This window comes from Simochromis diagramma, unplaced genomic scaffold, assembly GCF_900408965.1.
Source record: "Simochromis diagramma unplaced genomic scaffold, fSimDia1.1 OVJJ01000343.1, whole genome shotgun sequence".
Lineage (NCBI taxonomy): Eukaryota > Metazoa > Chordata > Actinopteri > Cichliformes > Cichlidae > Simochromis > Simochromis diagramma.
In genome coordinates this window covers 13282651-13308753 of record NW_024386831.1, presented here as the reverse complement: position 1 = coordinate 13308753, position 26103 = coordinate 13282651, and the positions used below count along the sequence as shown (strand labels likewise).

Sequence of the window (26103 nt, the reverse complement as noted above, 5' to 3'; positions counted from 1 at the left end):
GTACACACACACACACACACACACACACACACACACACACACACACACACATTCTCAACCCTGTTACTGTGGCTACAGACAGAAGACAGCACGCAGGAAGCTGTGAACTAACTAGTGAGGGAAAGAGAAACGAGAGAACAGAGAAGATGAGCGGGTTCCTCTTTTCTTTCATCCTCTAACGGGAGGTGTTCTGCAAAACCAAAAACAAAAAGGCCCTTCAGGCTGTTATACAATCACAGGAACAAAACAAGAGAAGTGAGTGACCGGTGATGATCAAACAGCCTCACAGTGCAACAGGAGGGCGGGGGGGATCCCTGATCAGAGAGCGGGACAGAGAGGGGGAGAGTAAAAGTGTTACATCAGAGGAGTGAGGAGGAGAGGAGGGGAGAAAATTGATTGTATAATAGAGCACTGGCACTGGAGTTTGAAACACAGTGTGTCAAAAGGTGAAAACACCATCTCATATCCCGTTGCCGTCTTGTTAATAAAAACTTCAGAAGAGCGTAATTGGAGTGGTGCTTGAACTCAGGCAATTTCCAGTGTTGGAAAGAGCTCGTGAAATATCACCAAACACAAACGTGTGACTGCAAGTTAAAGTTTTAGAGGGAGGAAAAAATGTTAGCATTTGCTCTAAGAGATGGAGAAAAATATTTAAAAAGTAAAGGACAGGAGAGGAAGATAAGAAAATAAGGACTGCTCAGCAAGGAAAATTTGATAAACTGGAAATTCAAGTTTGGGTAGATTATAAATGTTGCTTTAAATATCTTTTTTTAATCAGTTATTGGATCGAACTTACTTAAGTTGAATGACTTAAAAAAACAATTTAAAGTATATAACTTTTGTATTATTTAAACATTGCATGAACATGATCTGCAGTTTAGTGCAGGTTAAACTAGTTCGTTTCCATTGTGATGAATTTTGCACTAATGCAGCGTATTGGACTGTTATAGGGCAAAATGGGGTGTTTATGGCCGATGTTTGGTTACATCGAGGGTCGTTGGATTCAGTCAAATCCACAAAGAGCACACAGCAGCTGCGCAGGTCAGCTGATCACATCCTGTATGCAGAAAAAACAAACCCAGTGCAGCTCACAAGCCAGTTTTTTATATGTCTTATTTCTAAGTGATCGTATTTTCCACTCTGCATTGCTACACTGGATATTACGGTACCCACACCAGCCAAATCCCACTTTAACCCCCGGTCTTATAACACTCAGGTATATTCATGCTAATAGTTAGCCGTGTAATCGTTCAGGTATTTTTCCTGACAAAACAGGATACTGTAAATTCTACTGTAGACTTTTCATGCTGTTTTATATTCAAGTTAAATAGAAGATAGTTCTGCATTAGCGTTGTCCTGTTTTTCCTGCTGTATATATACAATATACTAAACATTGCCATTGTTTCAAATAACGAGGTCAGCGGAAGTGCAGGCAATCCTCATGAGACTAAAGCAAATACAGTTTTTTCTGCTGTTCTCCATATGATGTCACTGAGAGTGGATATCCCTAATATGGTCATCTTGGGCCGATAGCTGTGGTTGAAGAGAAGAGAAGAGAAGAGAAGAGAAGAGAAGAGAAGAGAAGAGAAGAGAAGAGAAGAGAAGAGAAGTCCATCGAGGGCTGGAGGGCCTAGTCACTTTCCATGATGCGTTTGTATCAGGGGGGAAACGAAGCTCAGTCCCACGTTAACCTATTATTAACATTCACAAGAGCTGTTCCCATAGCTATGGCCTGTGTCTTTGGGCTTAGGCGGCGTGTGTCTGGAACATGAGGAGATGAGAAACAGAGTGTTTTTATTAGGGAGGAGTCGTTTGTGCGCTTGTGTGGAAAGCCGAGCAAATTTCGGGAGAACTGCGCAGGCTCTCGGAGCCCCCACCAAACACCCCGCACTCCACACTTTAAGTGCTACCAGCTGCAACACGGAGAGAGCAGGAAGAGAGAGGAGCAGACAGTGGGGAGGGAGGGCGAAGACGACACGAGGGGAAATGAGAAAAAGGAGGAGACGCGGAGGGAGAAGTGAAAGGGGAAAGCAAGCGCATGGAAAGCACTGAAACCATAGAGAAGGGAGGGTAAAAAAAGGGAGTTTTTAGGGAAGTGTGAGCTCAGGAGGGCTCATCCTGGAAACAAATCAATAGCTGATACATTCTTGGGGACTAGTTGGACTGCAGCTCTTCCTCCTTGGCTGCCTATTGGTTGAGAGCTGCCTCGAGGAATGCACCGGAGCCTGCCTATGGAAAAGCAGAGGCAATGACCTCCAGCTCTCTCACAGTGGCACAAAGTGGCAATTGTTTGAGCTTGAAGAAAAGGGGGATGGAGCAGGAATGTAGAAAGAAGCCCATAACTCTTTCTTTTCCTCCACACTCTCTCGTGCTTCTTTTTTTGTCTCTCACTCTCTCATTCACTGTCCATCTCTTTCAAATCCCCCCCACCTACCCCCTTAACCCACTCTATTATTCACTATTTCTTGTTCCCTCCCTCGCCATTACCCGACTCACTTTCTGTTTTCATTTGATTCCCCTGTGCCTGACCACTTGAGGTTTCCGATCAGGGCAAAGAACAGGCAAAGACTTTCCAAAATCCCACATGGCCCACTCAGCCTATGAGACTAATCGGTAAAAATATGATGGTAAATAAATAAAGAGAGCTTTGTTTTATTTAAAGGGGTTTAATATAGATCAGTTAGTCATGTAGACACAGATGACTTTAAGATAAAGAGAAAAGAAGGAGGATGCGACTTGAACCAACAACGAGTGTGCTGAGTGTTTAGACTGCAGGAGCTTTAAACACCAACTCCTTCAAGTACTGTGGAAAATTTGCTTAGTCAAATTTTACGGGAGATTTGGAGGAGAAAGTTGAGACACCAAATTTAAAGCTGCAACCAGGAGGTGGACAGCTCAGCCTTGCTTACAATTACACCTACTAGCACCACTAAAGCTCAATCAACAACATTGTTTTTGACACCTCAGCTTTAGGCGGATAAAAAAAAAAGTTAATTTGAGAGCTTAAAAAGTGCTTGTAGGTGGATTTTGTTACCTTCGGCCAGAACCAAGCTTATGCATTTCCCAGCAACTACAGCTAAACAGATTTATTACACACCTGAAAATATTCTTCCGGTTCTCATATGAGATAAGAAATGTGAAAATTAAACACAGTGATAGCCAGTAACTACCTCATACTAGGCATTCATGTGTGAAAACTTCAGCAGCATGTGTGAAGGAAGGGAAGAGGAGTACTTCTCCATCTATAGTTTCACAGTCAGTGTCAGTTAGAGAGGCAGATTTATACTAGCTGTCAACAAACCTGCACCTCTACCACTGACACAGCCTTTCAGTGTTTTGTCTATCATGTCTCCTTTGACATGCGTCACTTTCTTTGTGCTTTCTGCCTTTATCAGATCTTCTATAAGTGCAATCTCTCAGGCATTACATTAGCCAGATAGGTGAAGCAGTCTCTGTGACGGTCGATACTCCAGATCAGCCTAGTTAGCTCTTTATCGTCACCATCTAACATGCTGCAAATGCAGTTCTTTGTGCCAAAAAGCAAACAAAGTCCCAGCCTGGCAAGGCCGAGAACTAGGAGTCAAACTGCTGAACTTATCATTGAAAAGCATATATTTTGCAGCCTAAGCCACCATCACCAGTCAGTCTTAACCTGAGTGGTTGTAAATTAAACTAGCATTCAAAATGCTCTTAAAATTCTGTGAGAGCCTCGTATTATTGAACTGTCAGCATTTCAACAATTTAGGTGTACTAGGAGACGCAGTATGTGCAGAGAAAACTTTTATCGCATTAATTTTATGTTCTTTCTCTTTAAAGATTATTGAAGCTACTCTTTCATTCCTGACTAAGCTGCATAATTTACCATTAGGAGTCACTCCTCACTGTACCCATTAATAACGCTGATTTTGGCTACACACAGAGAATGTGCTGTCTGGGGTATTTTCTTGCACCAATAAAACATTTCTGCTCCTCTTTTTACCTTAGTCATCACAGCTTTTGTTTGTGCTGCTCTAGCTAACCAGTTGTGCTTTAACATCTTAACTCCAGTCAATCCAAATTGAATTATTCAGCGATTTGTTGTTATTCTGGCAGAGTCTTCTGGTTAATTTGTTTATCACAGACGCTGGTCTCCCAACCTTCCCCCCACAGCTCGCTCAGCCAGGCCAAAAAGACTTCATTTTGGCAAACCCCTAAGAGCTGGCTGATACTTGTCTTCACGAAGCTCCTCCTTTTACTCCCTTCTCCCTTCCAAGCTGCCAGGAAAACAGCCAGAACTGACTGCTCAGATGACATAAGACCATCTTTATCATGTTGCTGGGACGCTCCTGATCTCTTCAGTTAGTCCCTGCTATGCTACAAGGTGATGTGAGTGCAGCGCTTCATGTGACTGCGTCGCTCTGCATTCAAGTAGCTTGTTTCAAACTTTTATTTCTCCATTGCTCTTTCTGGCAGTGCATGGTGAGTGCAGAGCATGCCCTCAGCCACAGAACAGCAGTGGCCAGTGGTTTTCTCAAACCCGGGCGGTTCCAGATAAACAACTGTCTCCTTTCTATCTAAGTCACTCTGATGCCCGTTTTGCAACTAGTTCCCAGGTTGTCTCCTCCAGAACTCATGTGCACAATTTTTCCTCAGTTGTAGGGATATCCTGGACAAGAGATAGAGGGGTCAGAGGGGAAGGAAAAGCCACAGCGCTGAAACGGCCAGTGGAACAGGGAAGCATGTTTTAGCAAGGCCACTCACCTTTCTTGTGACCGCTGGATCTAGATAACTCCTCAGCTTTTGGAGGTACGTGTGAGGCGGGTTTTTCACTTGGAATCGCTCCTGTAAAAAGGAACAAAAAACAAAAATACTGAAATGAGCAGGGGTGGGAGGAAACAAGACGAGAGGAAGAGGAGAACAAGAGCACAGGGCAGAAGCTAAACATCTGGACAGTTATCGTGTAACAATAGTGGAAGTTATATTCACAGTTTCACAGTTTTTTTTGACAGAGCCACTTTGTTCATTCAGATGACTGCACACACACAGACACACACACCACAGCCTCACAAGTCTGAACTCATGGCTAGTAAACAGCAACCAGCCTTTATATGCAAAACAAATTTCATTGATGATCTTTTCATTAATTTCAGCGTGCTATAAAGAGCTGCCTGCCTGAGAACTGTGGCCACACCTGGCTACATGAATGTTTAAGTCTCCCAAGTTCAACCAGCAAGACTTTTGACGCCAGACCGTTATATACGATGCTCTAAATATATACGATACAGCAGATTAGTGCTGGATTTGGATCACTGTGTTGAGCAGGAAAGAGCGTCTGGATCAGGCTGAGTGCCGCATCGTAGCCCACACTGCATCAGTTTGAGACTGCAGGCCATATCACAGAGAGGAAAATGTGTTCTTCATGCAGTGTGGTCACATTTCTCCAGTGTTCTTCCTAATTTTGAATGCTCTGATCTTGTATAGATTTATAGATCGGGAGGTGATATAGATCGGCGGCTCGTTTCACTTACTAGCAAGAATGTTTAACCAGAAAGAAAGAAAGAAAGTTACTGTCCAGCGTCAGATTCCCCAAAAAGAGGAGCGAGAATTTAGCAGGCAGTGACAAGAACTTGATCTCCCAGTGGCTTTCCTCTAACGGACAGCCATATCTCTTCAAACAAACGTAACAGGATACAGTGATTCTGATCTCGTTAAAGGTCAGCGACAGTTACAGGTTGGCCGTACACGTGTGCGAATTACTGGAACACATACACTTGCAAACCTCCCTCACTGGTAACCAAAAGCCATCCATATCACATGCTTTTATGCAAACAACTTCAAACTGTCAGCTTCATCAGCGCAGTATTTGCTGTGCCGCTTTTGTCATGAATCACATCCTGGAAAGGTGTCCACCCTCCGTACACAGATGCAGAGAACGGATCGACAACATCACATTTGTCACTGCCACAGGGTCTGTCGCATAAAAACAGGAAAGACGAGAGAGCCGTCAGGAAAAAGAGCCGGCTCTCAGCGGACAGCAACACGCAGGCGGACAGCTCTAAAGCTTGGAAGCTCGAGCTGGAGAGTCTGCAAAATAACGAGCGAACGGTACGGTGCAAATCATGATGAGCGCAAAGACCTGTGAGGTGTGTAAATACCTCACAAATATAAAAGTGTGAATTTATAAAGACCGGTGAAATCACAGTGAGCAAATATGTTTGGTATGTAGAGGAATATAAGCGGGTTTCAACATGCTATGTGGCAATGAAGAGTCCAGAATAGCAGGTTTAAGTTAAGTTTGAGCAGTGATCTTTACTTCCTGCTCTACATCTGAGAAACCTTTTAAAATTAGAGTTGCCAACCAGTTGTTGTACTCTCACAGCGACTCATCTATATGAACTACGCCTCTGTACAACGCTCCGATGGCTAGAAATAGATCACAACCACAGCATTCGACTGGGAAGAGTTGATCGTGCCGATCTCCCTCTTTGTACTCGGGATGTTTTAACCTTGCGTCCACCTCAAGAACAACCTCAACAATTTATCAATATTTCATAAATCCTCATAATTGCTGGAAAGAAAACGTTTAATATTTCATCCGCAAGGGCTGTTTTCCAGAGGGGGTGTGTACCTGTCGTCTCTGCTTCTCTCTGTTGCCATGGTTACATTAAGGGCTTCACTGTAGCTATGACACAGAAAGTAACTTAGTCCCACAGCTGCCTGCAGTGTCATGGGTATAGGTTTATTTTGAAAACAAAAAATGAATAAAGAACTGGAAGAACTGGGTTAGCAATATTCTTTGATGTCAACAGTAAAACTGAGGAAAATGCATTATTTCATTCTATAACTTCAACCTAATACCAAACAAAGTGTAGGAAAGAGATGGAGCATACTTTCAAATGACTGATGTCCACCTTTATTGTCTGAGCAGGTTAAGCTTCTAAATTTGGTTTTCCAAATGTAACCTTTCTCATAAGAGAGAATTATATAACTAGATGTTATCACAGGATTGAAGCATTACCATAGTAAATCTATATTTAGATGAATTTACTGTGGTTTTTTCCTTGCTAATTTCAGTACCACACAAATTCATTGCTGTAACTTTCCTGCGCTGAAAATTAGTTTCCTTTCAGAACCGATTTTCTGGCTGGAAAAATTTCCACCATAGTTTTCCAGCTCAAAGCGGTCTGTCTCAAGGTTCCCATCCTCACAGAAAGGATAAGAAACTTTAAATTCACAATATAAAACATTTATTATGAACATGAACTGTGGCGAGCATGTTCCCTTTTTCTGTGCGTGACCATCGAGAAGCCAAGACTGTCAGCAAAAATCACTGGGCAATGTTTAGCTTCAATGAAAGCGACTATTTTTACTTCAACTGTGACAGTTTGCAGTCAGCCCCATGAAGATCTCTGACTGCTGGTCAGCAGTCTGGTGGTTTCTCTCTGTTACAGTTCCTCTCAGGGTCAGTAACTATCAATACAGTTTTTGGTGGGTGGTGGTCTTGATCTTGTCTCTGCTTTTCTCCTCTGTTCAAGGAGGCAGAAAAACTTTCTGGCACAGAGGTTGCGGACTGAGTAGAGCGCTCAGACCACAGCTCATTGCACAACGTGCACCCTCTGTTATTTCCTACACGCAGCACTGACGCCAATAAGAGGCTGAGTTTTTTCAACTAGCTAAGTGATGTGCGCTCCCTGCTGTGCCACTTAACCCACTTGACCAAGGAAGCCAGGGTGGCGTGTAAAGATGGCAAAAGGCTTACTGGATAAAGGCAGGGCAATGGAGCATGAGTGTTGCGGTCACGACACACAGTGGGGTGGGACCTTCTCCTAGATTACACGCTCAGCTGACAGTCCAGACAGCACATATAACATCATTCTGTGTGAACCTTACCCAGATGTTTTCAGCATTTAAAATGATTTAGTAATTAAGCAGCTACAATCAATTAAATGTGACTTATGCAGCAGCTACATCGGATCACATCATTTAGATGAGTGGCTGATGCTCACCTGATCACAGATCAGTTCCCACTTCTTCTCATTGTCATACTGCCGCAAGAGCCGCGCTTTGTCTGGAGGAAGATTCATTGAGTTCTGAAAGAGAGAGAAAGGTCCCAGTTAATCAAAACGATGATCAATGTAATGAATAAATAGCATCATTAATCCCAAACATAAAATCAAACTAAGAAACCTGTCATCATTGGTAAGATGCAAGCATCTATACACTATACTCTGCACCAACAACATCAGGGTGTCCGTGGCTCCCAAAGAGAGTAATTAAGAGATTGCAAGCGTAATGGACCTCTGACCTAACAGCTGGTTACGCGCTCTCTCGTTGTTAAACAGAGCAATGAGCAGGCAACAGAAGAGTTACATTAGCCAAAGTGTGAGTGAGGATCATTGGGGAAAGGTCGCCAAAAGTGTTTACATGTGCTCTTCCCTCCTGTTCATTTGGGATAATCCAGCTGTAAATGAAACTGACCCCTCCCTAAGGCGTCTTAGAGGTTTTATAAAAATGGGCCACAATATATAAACAGAAAACAAAAGGAAAGTTTAGAGGGAAACACAAAAAGTTCCACTTTGTTAAGAAGAAAATATTCTGTTCTGTAAACAAGATTGGACAAACAGTGCACAGAAAAAGATTTTCTATGATTAAGGAAATCTGACCATGAATTTGTTTTTTACATTCCTTACAAGATTTTTGCCATCAGTCTACAAATAAAATATCAAGTCTTCCACTAACCAAACAGCTGATGGTTTATCTGTCTTGCCAGATACAGAAATCTGCTGAGGCAGGACAGGTAAACATCTAACCCTGCTTTCTAAGTTACTGCTATGACTCTTCAGCCAGTTATCCCAGGACAAGAAACGAAGGCGTGAGCACAGAAGTGAGTCTGAAGTAAAGGTGGATGCTCTGAACATCTTTCAGTATTTTGCTTTGAAACTTTTTTTTAAAGCTGTTCCTCTTTGATGAGGTTAAGCAAGTGATTTCCTGTGAAGAGCCTGTTGTTCAGTCACACCTAATGTGACCCATGTGTTGGTGAACACATTAAGACTGAAAATAAGCTTAGATCGTGCAAAAAAACACAACTCTTGCACAACTCTTTCTCTTTATCCGGTTTTACTTTATCGACATCTGCTTCATGTACGAACACCTCTGCAGCTGTCCAAAATGTTGCACTTTCCAGCATTATTCACCACACCCTCGTGTGGATTTAGAAAGGCTACAAACAATTATCCAGCGCTCCCAGTATGCTGCGCAAAGAATATGGAAACACAAGTGCGACCCAGCTGGATACTGGTTAACCAGCTATTCTTATAGAAATAAAACAGAAACACATTAAGAGCACAAAAATAGCATAGAGGTGTATAGCTAAACTGAGTGTTTCTGCAGCCTTCGGTCATAGAGAATACACAATAATACAGATGCACAATACAGCTGTGTGAGAGAGAGCCATTCAGCAAAGAGCAGGGGAAAAAATTAGAAAACATAACCATTAGAGTTGAGGTTGTTTTTCCCATCCACACTGGTTGGGCTGCATCATCTATCAGAGCGGGTACCGCACTCAGCTTCTATTTTTCCTTCGCTGGATTTTCCAAAGAGCACGAGGGGGGGGTTGAGAGGAAGATGGATAAGAAATATCTCGAGATCAGACCCATTTCCATGAGTGAGTAACACGATAATCGAGTCAGACCTGCTCTTAGAGCTATTGTTTTGTTGTTTTAGAATTTGCTGGAGATTTTTTTTTTGCATAATAACGTGTGGCAAGCCTATTCGTCTTTATCACCATTTTAATTATGAAATGGTCCATTTATAAAGAGAACAATCAATGCGATGCCAGGATCGGGCTAAGGCACATCTTTGGATTTTACTAACAGCTATCGAGAGGAAGGCTAATATACATAAAATAAAGCTCATCCTAATAAAAACATAATATCTAAGCCAGTTTTTGGACCTTTTTTTTAAAAAAAAAAACTCCATTATGTTCATTAGGTCATGTTTCCCCCCCGCCCACATATTTTTGTGCTTCAGAATAGTTAGTGATGAACTGAACTGATCCCAGTAGACCTGTGAAACGAATAAAAATCCAACTGACAGCTCAGTACTGTGGAAGAATCTTGCACCTGTGTGATATGACCAAAATCTCATATCCCGATATAAGAATTCTATCGTCCCGATAACGATATAAATCACAAAAATGTAACATTTTTGTAAATTCTGTGAATCTCGGGCAGCTCGACTTGCGGGAAGTGTTTCCAGCTGCGCATCATGTAGCTGGAGTCCAGTGTTTTAACCGATGTATGAAACTATACATTTTTAGACATAAGTTGTAACGGCCGCCGTTTTCTTTGTGAGTATTTATTACACGGCGTGCTGCGGGGAAAAGCCTGTTCTAACGTTTGAGTCTAAGGTTTATTTATTAGCACCCGGCGGCTCTTTTTTACTTCTCATTCGTAAATAATCTGCTCTTTCACGTGATTCAGTTTATTTTGAAAAGTCTCAACAGGATCTTGAGCTTTATTGTGAAAGGTTTATGTGGAACATAAACAAGCGGACACGCGATGGTTTTACGTCGTTGTTGCTAACCACAAGGCATACAAACAGCCGCTTGTCCGTCTGTAGTGTGGTTATATTAAATAAAAGAGAAAGAGGGAACTTTAAGAAATTAATATAGCCACTACAGTGACCATCAAAACGATGAAAAAATATTGCTGTAAAGAGTTTATTTTGCGACACCACGAAACAACGTAAAATGAAACGATAGATGTTTTTATATCATCATCCGATATATATCGTTATATCGAACAGCCCTACTTGCACCACCTATTATTTTTTTTGTTTTGCCTCCTAGAAGACAGACTTCAGCCAGCAGTGTTGGGGATCTTCTGAAAACTGATGGAAATATGAACATAGAAAAGTATCCTCAGAGTCTAATCCACCAAGTATCATCATCTGGAAAGCTTTTGATTTTTCAGCCTAACCTTGATCCCAAACAGTGTCAGTGCAGTGAAACCCCGCATGGATAGAACAAACACGGAGTCAAACACTATCAGCCGTGGATTGGCCTCCCCAAACCATGGACCTCAACATTACTGAAACAACGTGTAATCATCTTGGTGACAAATGGAACGAAAGGCAGCCAACATCCAAAGCTCTGAATGTCTTTTAAGAAGCCTGGAGAACTATTCCTGAAGATGACTTAAATAAATTACAAGAAAGCTTGTGTAAGATAGTTCAGGCAGTGTTGAAGAATAAATGTGGTCATACTAGATATTGACTTTCAAACTTGCTAGAATTGCACAAACTATTTTCTCTTATATACTGTTATACACTCTTATATAAATTGTTCACCCCTTTCTCATTTTCCTGGCAAAATAGTAAAAAAAATTAGGGGTGGCTAATGGATATGGTAAAAACTCAGGTTGTAGCCTGTAGATATTTAACTAAAGGAAATTGAATTAGTATTCTGCCGAAGCTTTGAGTCGAATGATCGCTGCTGTGCTGACTGCAGGGAATTGGGAGTCATAAGGGTTCTATTGACTCATTCTGGCTGCTGACCAGATGACTAGGCTTTGTATCCATTCGTCTTCCCTAAACACATTAAAATACAATCTGACGCCTGAGCGGACGGTCACATTAAGTGACAGAAAACCACCAGCGGGTTTACTATGTTACACACAGAAGTGCTTTTACATTTTGGAGAGAGAAACCTGAAGGAGGGTAGGCTTTTACTTCTAAATGTCTACCTTGTTTTGTTTGGAATTAAGAGTACCTTTGGCCTGGGTGCTTGTGTGGCTTGGGTGGTTTGCTGAGTCGCTGTGGGTGCACTGAACTGCTTGGTGAGGCTCCAACTAAAGCAAAAGACCACTTCTACCAGCCTTCATTTCATCCCACTGCTAATGAGCTGTGACAAGCACTCAGCTCACTGGGTTACCCCATGTCTACAACCACACTGGTATCTGTGCAACTGTGTTATTAATGGGGTGCAGCTGAGGAGGGCTGGGCAGCTTTTAACCAACACCTGATGGCAGACCACCCTGACGAATACGCACCTAAATTTAACTGGTTAGTAAAACAGTAAAGCATAACAGAAATTTGAGACACAGGCAAACATGCTAAAAGGATGCACTCATTCATGCTGAAAATTAATAATAATCTGATATAAAATGGTGGCAAAGCCATTTTAAGTATTGGTAAAGCAGATGCGTGCAACCAGTGCAGCTGCAAGGAAGTTTAAATCCTAAAAAAGCACAATGAAAGGGATTTAGTCAACAAGACAATCCTGTTGGGAGACCCTGACAAAGCATCGGAGACTCCCTCCAGACGGCAACAAAACGTAAACGACAAGAGGGAGAAAAAAAAATAGTGGAATTTACTGTGCTAGATGACCATCCCCTCTCAGTGAAATGTGGGGTTTCAATGCTCTCCAGCCTCCCTTCATGCTGCCAAAGTCACATTTCATCTCCAAAGCAGCTGTCCCACATCTGTACAGTTACTGAGTGAGTTCCTTTAGAAACAAAGCTGTAGCCTGAACATGAATCCAGGTCATTAATAACTGTCAGTACTGTGGAGACAACGAGCCAGTATGTTGTGCTAAACTATGCCATATTTACTCAGATACAGGGGGCCAATTTTAGTGTAGCTCAACTTTAACAGTTGCTACTAATAACTTTATGCCAATGTTTAACTCACATCAGGTCTTAAGGTTCATAAATATAGAACTTATTAGAGCCCACGTATCCTATCATTATCCAGCTTAAGTCATAAAAGAAGTAAAAATAGACTGCTGGCTCAAAGCCCACCAACCACCACTACCTACCAGGAGGTCTGCTCAGGCACAGCCTTCACAGCACAGCTGGCTAGAAAAGCAAACACACAGCCCACATGAAGGACCTGCTTCAGTCAGTAATGCTGCTACAAGATCTAAACTATATTGACACAACTGGCTAACTAACTACTTGCTTTGGAACGTGTCTAAAATGTAGTGTTTTGCACCTTTAGGTGTGCAAACACACACACACAAACAAAACACACATTTTTATTTCCATTTTCTTAAAACACCCTGCAGGTCTTCAAATGTGTCGCAGAACAAACTAGGAGTAAAACATATACTGTGAAGTATACATAAAAATAGTTATAAACTTCATAACGTCTTTGATGGTAACTGCAGTTCAAACATAGATCTGGGATTAAGGAGAAGCACTTGAATTTTCTGTGACAGCCAACAAAAAAAATGATAAAGCACCAATTTTACATCAGATAGAATCCACAACCACATGTTCACATCATCACTCCACATACTGCCTGCTGTGATCTCACATACCAAGCAATTTTGGCTTGAGCGAATGCAAACAAAAGAGCTCGATCCAAAAATCAAGAAACCCTGGTAGACCACCTATTAAAGAAAACATCCACTTTCAGAACATGCTCCACTGCGTTTACTTGTGTTTACTACACAGTAACATGAGACAGAACCTGACAAAAGTGTGCCGTACATCACCTCACTGTCACCAGCTCTCCTCTCAGATATCTTTCAGCGCAGTGATTGGTTTCTCCTTGAGGATTTGGGTTGCCATGAGTTGGTAGCAAACCCACGCTCCCCTCTTTCTTCCTCTGCGTCTACCTTCTCCCTGCTAACGCACCACAATCCAGAAGAACTTAATCTCTGTGTTCAAACCAACAGATGCGGCATAACTGTTTTGTCAGCATTAATGAAACTAATGACCTTAATAGAAGACCCGTCTTTCTGCTGTAAACAACCAATTTGCATCATTCAAAGCCACGTTCCGACCTCTAATCAATTTCTTTTCGCTAAAACGTCTCACTTGTCTTTTTAAATGAGCAGACTGATGCCACGCTGCGTGCCACAACAAGAAAACCTCACATTGCATCAGTTATTAAAAACTAGTCAGAGCAATAATCCTCAAATTGCTCAACGCTACGGAAATGACTGGATGCTGTACTGGTCTCTCCCAATGCTTGCTTCATCAAATGCTGGGGTGTTTTGTTTCTGAGGCATTTACAAATTTATATTGAGGTTAATGCTGTGCTTCAGGCTAATGTGAGTTGTAAAACACCATCCCTATGAGTATTAATATGTGACGGCAAAACTGCATAATAAATGATTCACTTCACTTCTTGCTTTTCACGTTAACCTTCAGGGGAGCGGAGGAGCCCCGCAGCTCAGGCAGAATCGAAATCTGTCATATTCATAATGGAGTGTCAGAGATAAGAGCCTACTTAAAGGAGAAAGGAGCTGCACAGCCCCGAGGCGTGTGCTGTCCAAACCGAGCTGTCCTCCACTCATTAGCACAGCGTGGATCTGTAATCCCTGGCGTTCTTTGGGGGCACAGGTGTCCCCTGTCTGTCCTCAGATTAGCTTTGTAATCCCCAGGACCCCCCTGACCCGACAGTAGCGTTTGTGTTTGTGAAGCTGTTCACTAGAATGCCTCTTGACCACTCGGTGAGTCAAATGTTTTTGCCTCTCGTTTTACACATTCCAACGACATTTCATCCATTTACCTCACTGCGCTCACCGATAACATGACATACTGGACTTAGCAGACCATCTGTCAGCTTCACACTCTCTAACAAGAGTGGGTACTTGCTATTCTCATTTTATCCACGCTGCTCACAATGCCATCAAAGTGCCTTCGGCAAGCCTCGCCACAAATGCAGCAAAATGCAGAAGAAGTCAAATGATCGATGTTGAAATCGGAGCCCAACAGCTTTGTTCAATTTTAAAGCATGACACAGAAAAAAAAATCTATAACACTTTGTGGGTAAAATACACAAAATATTGCAAAAATATGTTTAAGTTGTGGATTAAAAAGAAAGGGAAAAAAAACTGTGGCTTGAGTGCTGGATGCTATCCAAATTCCGGAAACATCATGGAGGTGGTGTGGAGCAGCAGGAAGCTGTCCAAATAAAACAAGTGATACATGAACACAGAGGCGCTCTGGCCAGACCAGATGTTGTGAGGTTGCGAAAGTGTCTGGACTGAGGTGGAGTCCACGTTCCAGAGCGAATATGAACCCGAAATGTTGTTTGTTCAAAACAGTTAATAAAAAATGGCTCGGCTGAGTTAAAAATGATGAGAAAAATTAGTTTACATGGATTATAATATTTAAAAGAACCTTTTAAATCTTCCTCCTGTGGCAGGAAATCTTCAATGAAATGAAAAAGAAGCCGGATGATTTAATACTACTGCTCAATAATAGCATTTAATTTGTCCTTTATTAACACAAGCCTGACAAATACAACCAGCTTAGTGGCTACTTGTAAAGAGTCTAGAGTAAAAGGCAAATCTTCTGTCCAATAAAACCTGAAACAGCAGACTGCCACATTGTCTTCAGGTCTAATGGAGTCCATTCAAATTCAACAGCACCTCCCATTCTGCTCCGCGGATGTTAATTCTGGCAAGTTGCTACCCGACAGAACCTGCCTTTTTTACTGTGGCCATTTCAAAAGCAGCTTATGTCTCACACAGAATAAAATAATAAAAACGTACTAAAATAAAAGCCTGAAGAAGAATGTTAAAGTTAACTTTTGAGACAAAGTGTTACATCACATCACAACTGAGGACAAAAATTAAGCTCAAGGCCCAGGATTGACAAGTGTCAATCCCAGAGGATAAAGTGTATCCTTGTCATAATGACACTAATAACTGATGAATTTGCTGGAAGTTTTAGATAAAACTCAACATCATTAACATTAACTAATTCTTAAGAGGTCACAACAAAACACCCACTCTTATGCAGAACTTTGACAGACCAAGCAGAATGTCTTTCTAGTGCAGCTGCCACCTTGGAGCCTGGACAGATCCTGACCATAATGCACTTCTCAAAAGAGCTGCAACTCTGTTGCTCTTTTGTGTGAATTTTGGACTGGTCCTGGCAATAGACTGTTACCCACATGAAAGGATCAGACTGGTCTTTTTAAGACTCCATCATCATACACCTGCAGGAAGAATTACACCAAATATAACTATGGATAGCCAAGTCTAAACAATGACTCCAGGCTGATGTCAAAACTCCCAGGGACATTTTCTTTTCCTCTTAACACAGTTGCTAGCTGGCATTCAACATTTCATTGATGCCAAACAAAGTGTTCGGCTGCTTTATTAGTCCACAACCACGCAACTGAAACTTCATTCAGCAGGTAAACAAAAGCAAAGTACAATCAAAACAAAGTCCAGCTGCCAGGTTTAAAGGTTATTCTAGAGTCAACGATTTCCTTTGGGTTTATGTGCCACCCACATAGTGGAGCAGAAAACCAAACCCCCGAATGTGCACATGTCAAAACTGAAGTTAGAGCAACAATACTGATTGGACCCTCAGTATTTTCAACTGGGTGGTGACTGCACACAGCTGAGAGACTTTTTCTCACAATCAGCTGAGCCTCTGCCAGCCAGGCAAGATGCCTCCAGGCTATGCTTTGGGATCTTGAGCAGCACATTATCGCTTCACACCGCAGTACCTCACATCCCCTCTGAGATTTCACAGGCCAGAGCGTTGGTTGCAGGATTTCATTGCTCCCTGAGCATAACATCCTCAGTGCTGTTCTGGCTAATTGGTGGGTGAGTATCCTGGGGATCCAGCACAGCAGAAACCGATACAAACACACACACACATAGAAACGGGTATGTGTGGAGGCCTCTCGTGGCCTGCCGGCTCTGGGTCCAGTGCCAGGCTCCGTCTTGGGCTTCACACAGAATAAAGAGCAGCTCTGTCTGGTGGTCCTGACGCACGGGATTCAGCCACTGCTCATCCTCTGCACCACAGACAAAACCCACTGTTCTATTTTATTAATGAAGAAGAGTCAACGTGGAAAAACCTAAGAGGTTTAGCTTAGTCACTTCCTGGGTTTCATGTAGCACTGTGAGAGATGCAGGGCTCGGTGTCTTCGCACATTTGAATGACATTCTAACAAAAAGCCACAATTTGCATATTACCACCAATGCACTTTGGATACACCTTACCCTGGGAAGTACCAGAAAGCGTTTTCCAGGTAAAAACCCACTCTGGACCTGCCGATGTGACAGATTAGACTTCATTTAAACATGAGGGCTACTCTTGTGATTAATCTGCTGGAGTGGATTTCAGATGCGGTACCTCACAGCAGAAATAACAGCAGATTGTGGTGCGTCGCAGCCTTTAAACAAAGCAGCTTAGACGTAATCTGGGCAGACTACTGAGAAGAGCAACAACAGCATCCAAGCTACAGTCCCCCCCATATGGCATTTAAACAAGTAATGACTCTGAACTTCTCTGTCTCCATGACAGCAGGCACCATACTCAGAGATTCAACTCGACGGTCTCCTGGATGTGGGTGCAATCTAATTTGATTGTCAACTCTGTGGTTAGCTGAGGCAGAAGAGCAGACATGAGGCCTTGGCTGCATTCCTGTTACACAGAGTCATTTTCCTTTGGTTCAGTGTGAAGCATATAGACTGACTAATACTGTACATGTGACTCCCAAAGACTGACTGTAATCATTTCACGTGCTTTCAGCTATTGTGCACTTATAAGCCAAGAAACATGTTAAAAATGCCGTTCAGAAATTTTGTCTGGATCTGGCAAGTGTATGGTTAACTGATCAGCAGCACACTGACATGACAGAACTGTGCCGTGCAGATTAGACATCAAGAGGGCTCACTCATAATCATGTGGAACTCATCTGTGGTTGACTTATGTTACCAATACTACGACAACAAGCGAGCAAAGATGCTTTAAAAGAACCAGCAAGCAGAGAGCCTTGGCATACAAACAAATTCCTATTTATGTCTCTATGACAATCTGCGCCGTCTAAACAAAGATTATTTGGGTTTAATCTCCTCCTGACTGAAGGCCAAGGCTGCATGTGAATCAGGCAGTCCTATCACAGCAGAGGCCTCAGATTACTATTAGCTCAAGTCTGTTTCAGAGATCAGTTCTTGGCCTAATGAGCCACTTCACTGGGAGCTTTTCATTTGGTAGAAACTGCAGACTCCACCAGAGGCAAGCCACTTGTATGACAATCACACACAGTGAGAGCAAACAACCATATCTAAGGAAGGTGGGTTGAAATTTAACTTACTACAGCTTTGAAGGAGCTGAAGGCAGTTAAAACTACACCAGTATAAGTTAGGGTTAGCTCACTGAGCACAGGCAAAGGTTATAGTTTCTATTATTTCTTTGGGTCTTAAATACAAACTTTCAACTATTTTAATGAGATAAATGCGATAAGTACAAAAAAACAACAACAAGATATTACAACGGCCAAGAAGTGGGGACTTCTAAGTATAATTTAGATTGGCACATGTACACAAATCATTAACTACAGACATAATATGGTGATAAACTTTAACAACACTGAATTTTGCATTGATCTTAACAGTTTATTCTTGACCTTGGAAACATTTTTGCTAAAACAATCTCCAGTGAAGGACCATTTAATGGCATTGACACATTAACTCATCTTGTGGACTGTGCCAAGATCCTGGACTTCCTGGATCTTCCAGCATTCAGTGGGTAGTTTAACAGAACACCGTGACACCAGTTCCTGTACAACACAAGTCAACATTACTTGTGCAGCTACACAAAATCTTTACTGTAGAAACTAGGTTAATTTTACATGTGTGGTTACACACAGATGCAGTCTGCTCAGATGATTTGAGTCACGAGTTCATATTTGAAAAGCTTTTCACATCACACACCGTGCAAATTTTAATAGAGTGTAGTTCTGTGCAAAACTCTTGTCACCCTTCATTTCTCTTTATATTTTGCTTCCAAGGCTCTAGACTTTCATGTAATTTTTAAGTGCTCTTGAGCAACAGTTCTCCAGGCTTGCTGAAAGTTTTTCTCTGGACATTAACTGCTATTTTACTCAGTCTGTTGCAAAAGCATGTCCTCATTTCTTTAATTGAATTCATGAAAAATGCCAACGATAACACATGAAAGGGTGGTTTTCACGCAGATACTCATAAGGAAGAAAAAACGGAGTAAAGGCTGAGTTATGAAAAATTACACTAGAACTGGACTACGAATCGGTGGCAACAGGTCTTATTTAGTGATGAATCAAAATTTGTAATCTTTGGATCAAAGTGTCATCATGTGTACGGAGGAGCTCAGAACAATGGATAGAAAAAAATAAATGATGGAGCAGTATCAGTCATGGATTGACCTCCTCAGAGCCAACACCTCAGCATTATTGAAGCAGTGACAGAGACAATGAGGAAAGGCAACCAGCATCCAAAGAAGAGCTTTGAATGTCCTTCAAGAAGCCTGGAGAACTAATTCTGAAGACTAATACATAAAGAAATTACAACAAGTGATGGTCAACCTCATTAGAATAGTACAAACTCTGTTTTTGCCTTATATGTTTTGTTTTTAATCTTTCATGTTTGCACGTTTTAATAAATCACTGTGTCTATTTCCCATTTTCCTGACAAAATATCATGAAATGAGGGGCAACTCAAGACTATTGCAAAGAACTATATGTCCTTCATTAAAAAGAAAAAAACGAATACAAAGCTGTGGACAACTTGAATGTGGTTACATACTGTGCAAGCCTTTAATCCAAATGGTTCCCTGCTGTGATCCAAAGCTTGCCTGTTGATCAAATCTATTAAAAGTGGCAAGTAAACAGTCCTGCAGCTATTATTTGACCAATCTGGTGTCAATATGCAACAAGAAGACTACTATATATATCATCATGTCCAAAAGCAGTCATTTAGTTATAGTTTACATAACTGATAAGGGGAAACCAGCCAATCAGATCGATAAAACTTTATGGGTGACTAACAAGGGGCTAAATGGCCCACTTAAATCTTGATCAGCTCTGAAGGCCTCTGTTATGTCAGGACACAAAGCAGAGCGAGGGGAATCATCCTAATCGTTTGCCACTCAAACTGAAGTGAGGTGATCAGAGTCACGTAGTGCCACTTGATAGTGCCAACTGCCATGAGCCACAGCTGAGACACATTAGGGTTTAAACGGCAGTAACTAACACTAAATGCTGTGATTATAGCACTAAGTTCTTTTAATGCTGGAGGGCTTCCATCCCACCGAGAGCTGAGGCATCATGCTGGCAGCAAGGAAGAGGAGAGGAGTCAGCGGGGGAGTTCCTGACATGGTATGAGGACGGGCGTTTCAGATAGCCATCCTAAGAAATTTTAGACTTAAATAGTTTGATTAGGGCGGGGCTTTGTATCCTGGGAAGCGTAATAATGATGAGTTTTATAATCAACAAACTAAATTTTCTAGATCCCAACTGTTTTGCTATTTCTCATTTGAGAGGGGAATTCCTAATGCTTGTAAAATGTAGGAAGTAGGTGGTTCTAGTAGCAGATGTGATTAAGAAAAGGGCCTAAATCCCTCAGCAGTGTGACGTCAAACCTCTCTCTCCGTGCTGCCTCCAGGACAGAAAGGGATTCACCAGTGTCTGACAAGCAGCAATCACACCCCAACACAGCACAGCGAATTGACTTCCACCTAAACTGCTTTTTTGTGATGTGCTTACAGGCTAAACGATCTGCCCCGCCACCACTAACATAACAAAAATGCTCTGTAGCGAGTTGAAAAAAAAAAAAGACAAGCTCGAAATGAAAAACCTTCTCCTCGTCTCCGTGACGAGTGCACGACGATGCAGTGATAAGAACCGGCTTGCTCAAGTCAAATTCCTTCTCCTAAAGCAGTTAATGTGTATGAGGGCACGAGGCCAGGCGACAATCACGTTTGACCCACATTTTGCCGGCTCTCAAATTTCACCTCACTGTTCCTCTGTGCAGGTTTTGATTCAATGACTGGGGCACAAAGCTGGAGAGCAGAAAGTCCTGTGTTACTCTGTGATGGCTTAAATAAATAAAATTGTCCAAGAAGATGGTAAATAACACTTTAGTACACCAGTACACCAAGAAATGAGCAACACATCTGGCCAATCAAAACCTATTATATACAAACCTTTTGTGAATCCCTGCAACACAGTCAGTATCTTGATCAACTGTTTAGAACTGTTTTGCATGGAGGACTCTTTATGTTGGTGCCCAGGTAAGGTAACTGTTGACAGATCCACTGCCTGCCTATGATGTGACAGATGTTTCAAAGGACCTGACATGCCAGGCACTTAAAGCTTCAATGGGGAGCTTGTGTCTGGACTCATAAAGTTACCACTGTAGGTGTCTCATGCATATACTTGTGGAAGTGCTACAATATTAACATTTTATCTTTTATTTATTTATTTATTTATAGGGCCAAAACGTAGTGTCTGATCTATTTCAGGACTATGTGGTAAAAAGTGTAAAAGCTGACTCAGATACTTGTTGAATCAAAAAGAAAGAAGGTATCAAGAAATTCCCAATCCTGCTACAACTTCATCGCTACTTTGATTACGGTTAAAAAAAAAAACACACAACAAAGTTTAGAAGTTTTGTCAAGCTCAAAAAACGTCATATCAGAGGAACAGATGCGGATCTTGTGCAAATAAACAAACACTTTTCTGTTTGGAATGACTTTTTTTTTTTAACTGAGCAACAAAGAGAGGATCGGGGCGTGCAGGACGAGAAACAGAGGGTCCAACCTACACACACAGCTGTCCCGTCCCGGGGCACCGGAGCATGGAGGGAACAAAGAGAAGACAGATGCAAACGACTTTTTTCTTACCAAAACGATTGCAAATCTCTCCTCCAGTTCACCTGCGTCTGGCATGGGGAGTTTCAGGGGCATGTTGTGTCCCCTGAGATCAGTGTGGTGGTCCATGCTCCCTGCGTTCCCCATGATTCCTCTTTTGACCAGAAACCCCAACTTTTTCCCCTCTTAGTCCACTTGAGAAAAAAACAAAACAAAAAAAAAAAACTCTGCACGGCGATAAAAAGGGGAAATATCCGCACGCTCTTCGCTTTGCTCAGTCGCCCTGGCAGGATCCTCGCAGGTTTATCCAGATCACTTCTTCTTCTTCTTCAACATAAAGCACATGTGAGGGAAGTAACATAATGCGACGGGTCCGAGCGCCAGCGGCGGCGGCGGCAGAGGAGTCCCTGATGAAACATTTTCACGGCAAAGGGAAGAAACCTGGAAACGTGACTCCTCTTACTCACTCGGACCTTTTCTATGCAGTTATCCGTATCTTGCACAATTTCGGCTCCACTCCCAGCCGGTAGTAATGACGACGAGCATGATTCACGATTACTGCAACCCTATCTGTTACTTAGTAGTGACTGAGTGAGTGAGTGAATGAGTGAGTGAGCGGGTCCGGCTTTCCTAATCCCTCCACTGCTGACCAGCTAGTTAAGGAGGAGGGGGTGTCCACACGCTCACACACACTTGGACACACTCGCAGCCTGCGCGCACACTCTCATCCCTCTTTTACAATGAGTCCTTTCAGGGGGGCGAGCCTCCCACTTCTTCTTGGGGCGTAGCTCCCAAAGCCGTAGCTAAGGAGATGCTCGGTGTTGCATTGTGGTACTTTGAGTCCAGAGTCAGGGGTCAGTAATCAAGGGACGCCCTCATGCAAAAGAAGAGCGAGTGCAGGGACTCTGTGAAGTGAATCCATCCTTCCCACGGTGTGTTTTTCACTTTTTGTGTAGATAAACTTAATTTGTTATATAATATCCTGCCAAACTCTGTCACAATGACTTCATTAGTCAAGCGTTTTCTACACATGTATGATTATCAGTTTTGAGTGTAATAAATCAGTAACTCCAGGCATCATAAGTAGTCACAATGAGATAAGGCTATTTTAATTTACACCTATTTCTAAATTTTGACCATGACTGTATTTGAGGGAAAAGATTTGCACACAATGACCTTTTCCCTCAGAACAGTCATCTTATTAGACAATATTTATTGGCTGAAAATGTGCGAACCAATCACTGCGGTCAAAGCAACAAACACAGACAGGTGTTTTTAATTGTGCGTACTTTTCTATAGCAACAGCAAACTTATAACTTATAACTTTTAACAGGAAGCGATCTCCAGCAGAATCAGGCTCCGGGTGGGGCAGCTATGTGGTGGAAAAGAGAGACCTCTAAAAAACGGGACAAATGACAGCTAAACAAAGATGCGAGGAAAGTTAATAATGGATGGATGGAGAAGTGCCCAGTGCATCAGGCAAAGTCCCTCAATGTGACTAAGGGGTGGTTCAGGATCATAACATCCAACCCAAACTATAAGCTTGATCAAAACAGTTTATCAGCTATTTCAAACATTTCCCCCCCAATGAACTTACATTTTAAAAAACTAACTCTTGAACCTCTTGAACATTGGATTCAGTGTAAAATGTGATGATCAACATTCAGTGACAGTAGTAGCAGTCTGCTCAGTTGTGACACCTTAACATTTGTGTAATAAACATATATACATATATATCTGTATTATACTAAGTACATATTCAGTGGTGAAGGGCAGTCAACATCCACTGTAGAGTTCCTATCAGATCCAGTCTGTTTTTTTAAAAACAGATTAGGATCTTCAACATGGCTTAAAATGAAATCTGATGTGATCAGGGTGGAGACCACATTACGCACAACTGGGTGACATCAGCATGCAACCTTTTGGAGAAAATCCAGAGGTTCTCCAGATGCACAGTGCTTTCATTCAGCCTGCTTGACTGACCGAGTAGGGGAGGGTGTCATATATGAGGTTACTTGGCTGCAAACACCAAGGATGCAAAGCACAGCTGACTGACCTCATTCGCTCATTACGTGTTTAAAGTTGAGTATTGTTATTTTGCTCTGTAAGAACCCCTCCCCCCTGCACTGGCTTATTCAAAAGCCATTTATGCTCATTTTGATGTCTGAAAATACTAATTTACCAACAAATTTATTTCATACACCAATTCAACTGCTCAATAACACAAATAGCTTGTCATATGGCAGCTCAGTGCATTTAGATATGTTGACACGGTCATGGTGATCTGCTGAAGTTTAAACTGAGCATCAGAATTAGTGCCAGGCGGCCTAGTGAGCGGCAGTTCTCTGGGTGAAAATGCCTTGTTGATGTTGAGGTCAGAGGAGAACGATTAGACTGCTTTGAGCTAATATTACAACCAAGGTACACAGAAGAGCATCTCTGTACACACAATACGTAGAACCAGTAGCAGAAGACCACACCAGGTGCTACTCTTGTAAGCTAAGAGGAAAATGATGCTGTATTTTGCATAGACTTACCAAAACTGGACAACAGAAGATTGGAAAAACATTGCCTGGTCTGATAAGTCTTGATTTCTGCTGCAACTTTTAATGGTTGGATGGTAGAACCAGAATCTGGTGTAAACCTGTGAAAACATGGAGCCATCCTGCCTTGTATCAACGGTTCAAACTGGTGGTGTAATTTTGTTTGAGATATTTTCTTTGTATGCTTTTACAGACTTTTGGGGCTCCATGTTTTTTTTTTTTTATGGCAATATAAATAACAACAATAATAATGTCAACATAATTTAACTTTGAATCTTGCATTTGTTCTCTGAAAATTGTTTCTTTTTCTCTACATAAATCTAAATGTGCAGCTCACTATATAATACACCTATTATCTCAGACAATAAACAGCCCTTACTTTACAATGATCAGCACATGACACGAGCTCAACAATGACTTAACATTAAAACAATGACAACAACACTGTGTGTCGATTAAGTGCAGTGTCAAACAAATGAGGTTGTGTGCTGAAATAACAAGCGTTCCTGACACAGCGGACGGTGACACAGCAGCAATAAAAACAAACAGTGAGGAAGACTGTTTCATTCTTACCCCTCAAAGTAAATAATGGTTTCATTTTTAGTAGATATAGAATGTGCAGAAAGGTGATTAACATAAGCTTAATTAAAATAAACAACTGATAATTTTTCTTTTACTCGTTTAATCAACTGCACCTCAGTTTTCTACCTAACACAAATTGCTGAATATTCTTCCAAAGATTGTACATTAGATGCCAGCAGGATGTTGCATGTATGGGTGGAGGCGGCACCTTGCAGCTGCATTTCTGAAAAATCTTGGGGGGTGGTATGATGGCCTCGGATATGTCCATGAGGAAATATAAAATGCAAAAGAGGTGCCAAAAATAAAAGCAGCACAATCACGCCAGTGTGTGAGGAATCTCACAGGGAGTTCACTTGGCTGCTCAGTTTAGTAACATCTGTGAAATCAAGTTCTTTTAAAAGGAGACTCATGAAGTTATAGCCTTCATAAGGCTCGAGTAGATTAACAAACGTGTCTTTGTATTTTAACTTATGGCGCTGGAGGGTGCAGTGATTGAATCAAGTACCAACAGATCGTAAGGATAATGGTGCCATCTAGTGTATATTGCTTCCTACTCTGGAGCAGATTAAGACAAAGCTAAATGTCCACAACCCTTTAAAGGAAAACTAAATAACCTGATCATTATGGTTTAATGGTCAGGGGTACCAAACATATGGGCCAGGGGCCAGAAGTAGCCTGCCAAGGACTCAAATCTGGGCCACAGGACACCTTTCAAAAAAAAGAAAAAAAGAAAAAGTGGCCACTTAAGGAGGGCAGTTTTGAGACTTGACTATATTTAAGTTTTACAGCTTTTCCTACTGACATGCAGACAACACCAAAGTAAATAATTTCTATTCACCCCCCCCCCAATCTACAATAGAAAATTATATTGTTATGGTGGGTCTACATGAGAAAAACAAAACAAAACATTAAATGTAATAAGTTTTTTAAAAGTAGTATTTTTTTTTTTTTATAAATAGTAAAAGCTTATTACAGTAGAGTGGGTAATGAGCTACCAGAGGTTTCTGTAAATTTTCATATTTATTTCTTAGAATTTAAGCCCAAAGAATCATGCTGGCAGATTTCTTTGACCTGGCCTTGTGAAGTCTTTCCAAGCTCCTTAGACTACGATGACCTAACATAACATTTACTTCCCGTGAGTTCCCATCATAACCAGTGTCCAGGATACTTATTTTCACATGTAGTTTGACGAGGAAGAATCACAGATATATTTATATTAAAAACCCACACCCAACACATCATTGTATTTAGAAAATCAGGCACGTTTCTTTGCCCGCTATTTCAAATGAGTTCCCGTTTATGCCAAAGATGTAAATATTTTACACCCGCTCTGCACTGGCAACTAAAGACTTTACAGTACTCACACAAATGAAAGCCAACAGGGTTCAGGCAGC

General features: G+C 41.7%; 1 protein-coding gene across 8 annotated transcripts in view; it reads right to left on the bottom strand.

Moving 5' to 3' along the window:
- The window catches only part of fmnl2a (formin-like 2a), a 49757-nt gene extending 27426 nt beyond the window's left edge, over positions 1-22331 (bottom strand). For 7 of the 8 annotated variants that reach the window (XM_040028006.1, XM_040028003.1, XM_040028000.1 and 4 more), the window contains exons 1-3: positions 21618-21731; positions 7986-8069; positions 4741-4821 (exon numbers count right to left, since the gene is read on the bottom strand). In XM_040028006.1, the coding sequence (XP_039883940.1) occupies positions 4741-4821; positions 7986-8069; positions 21618-21731 (279 nt within the window). Of the gene's footprint in view, positions 1-4740; positions 4822-7985; positions 8070-21617 lie in introns of all 8 variants that reach the window. The other variant, XM_040027999.1, reaches the window with a different exon arrangement.
- Between the last annotated feature and the right edge of the window lie 3772 nt (positions 22332-26103).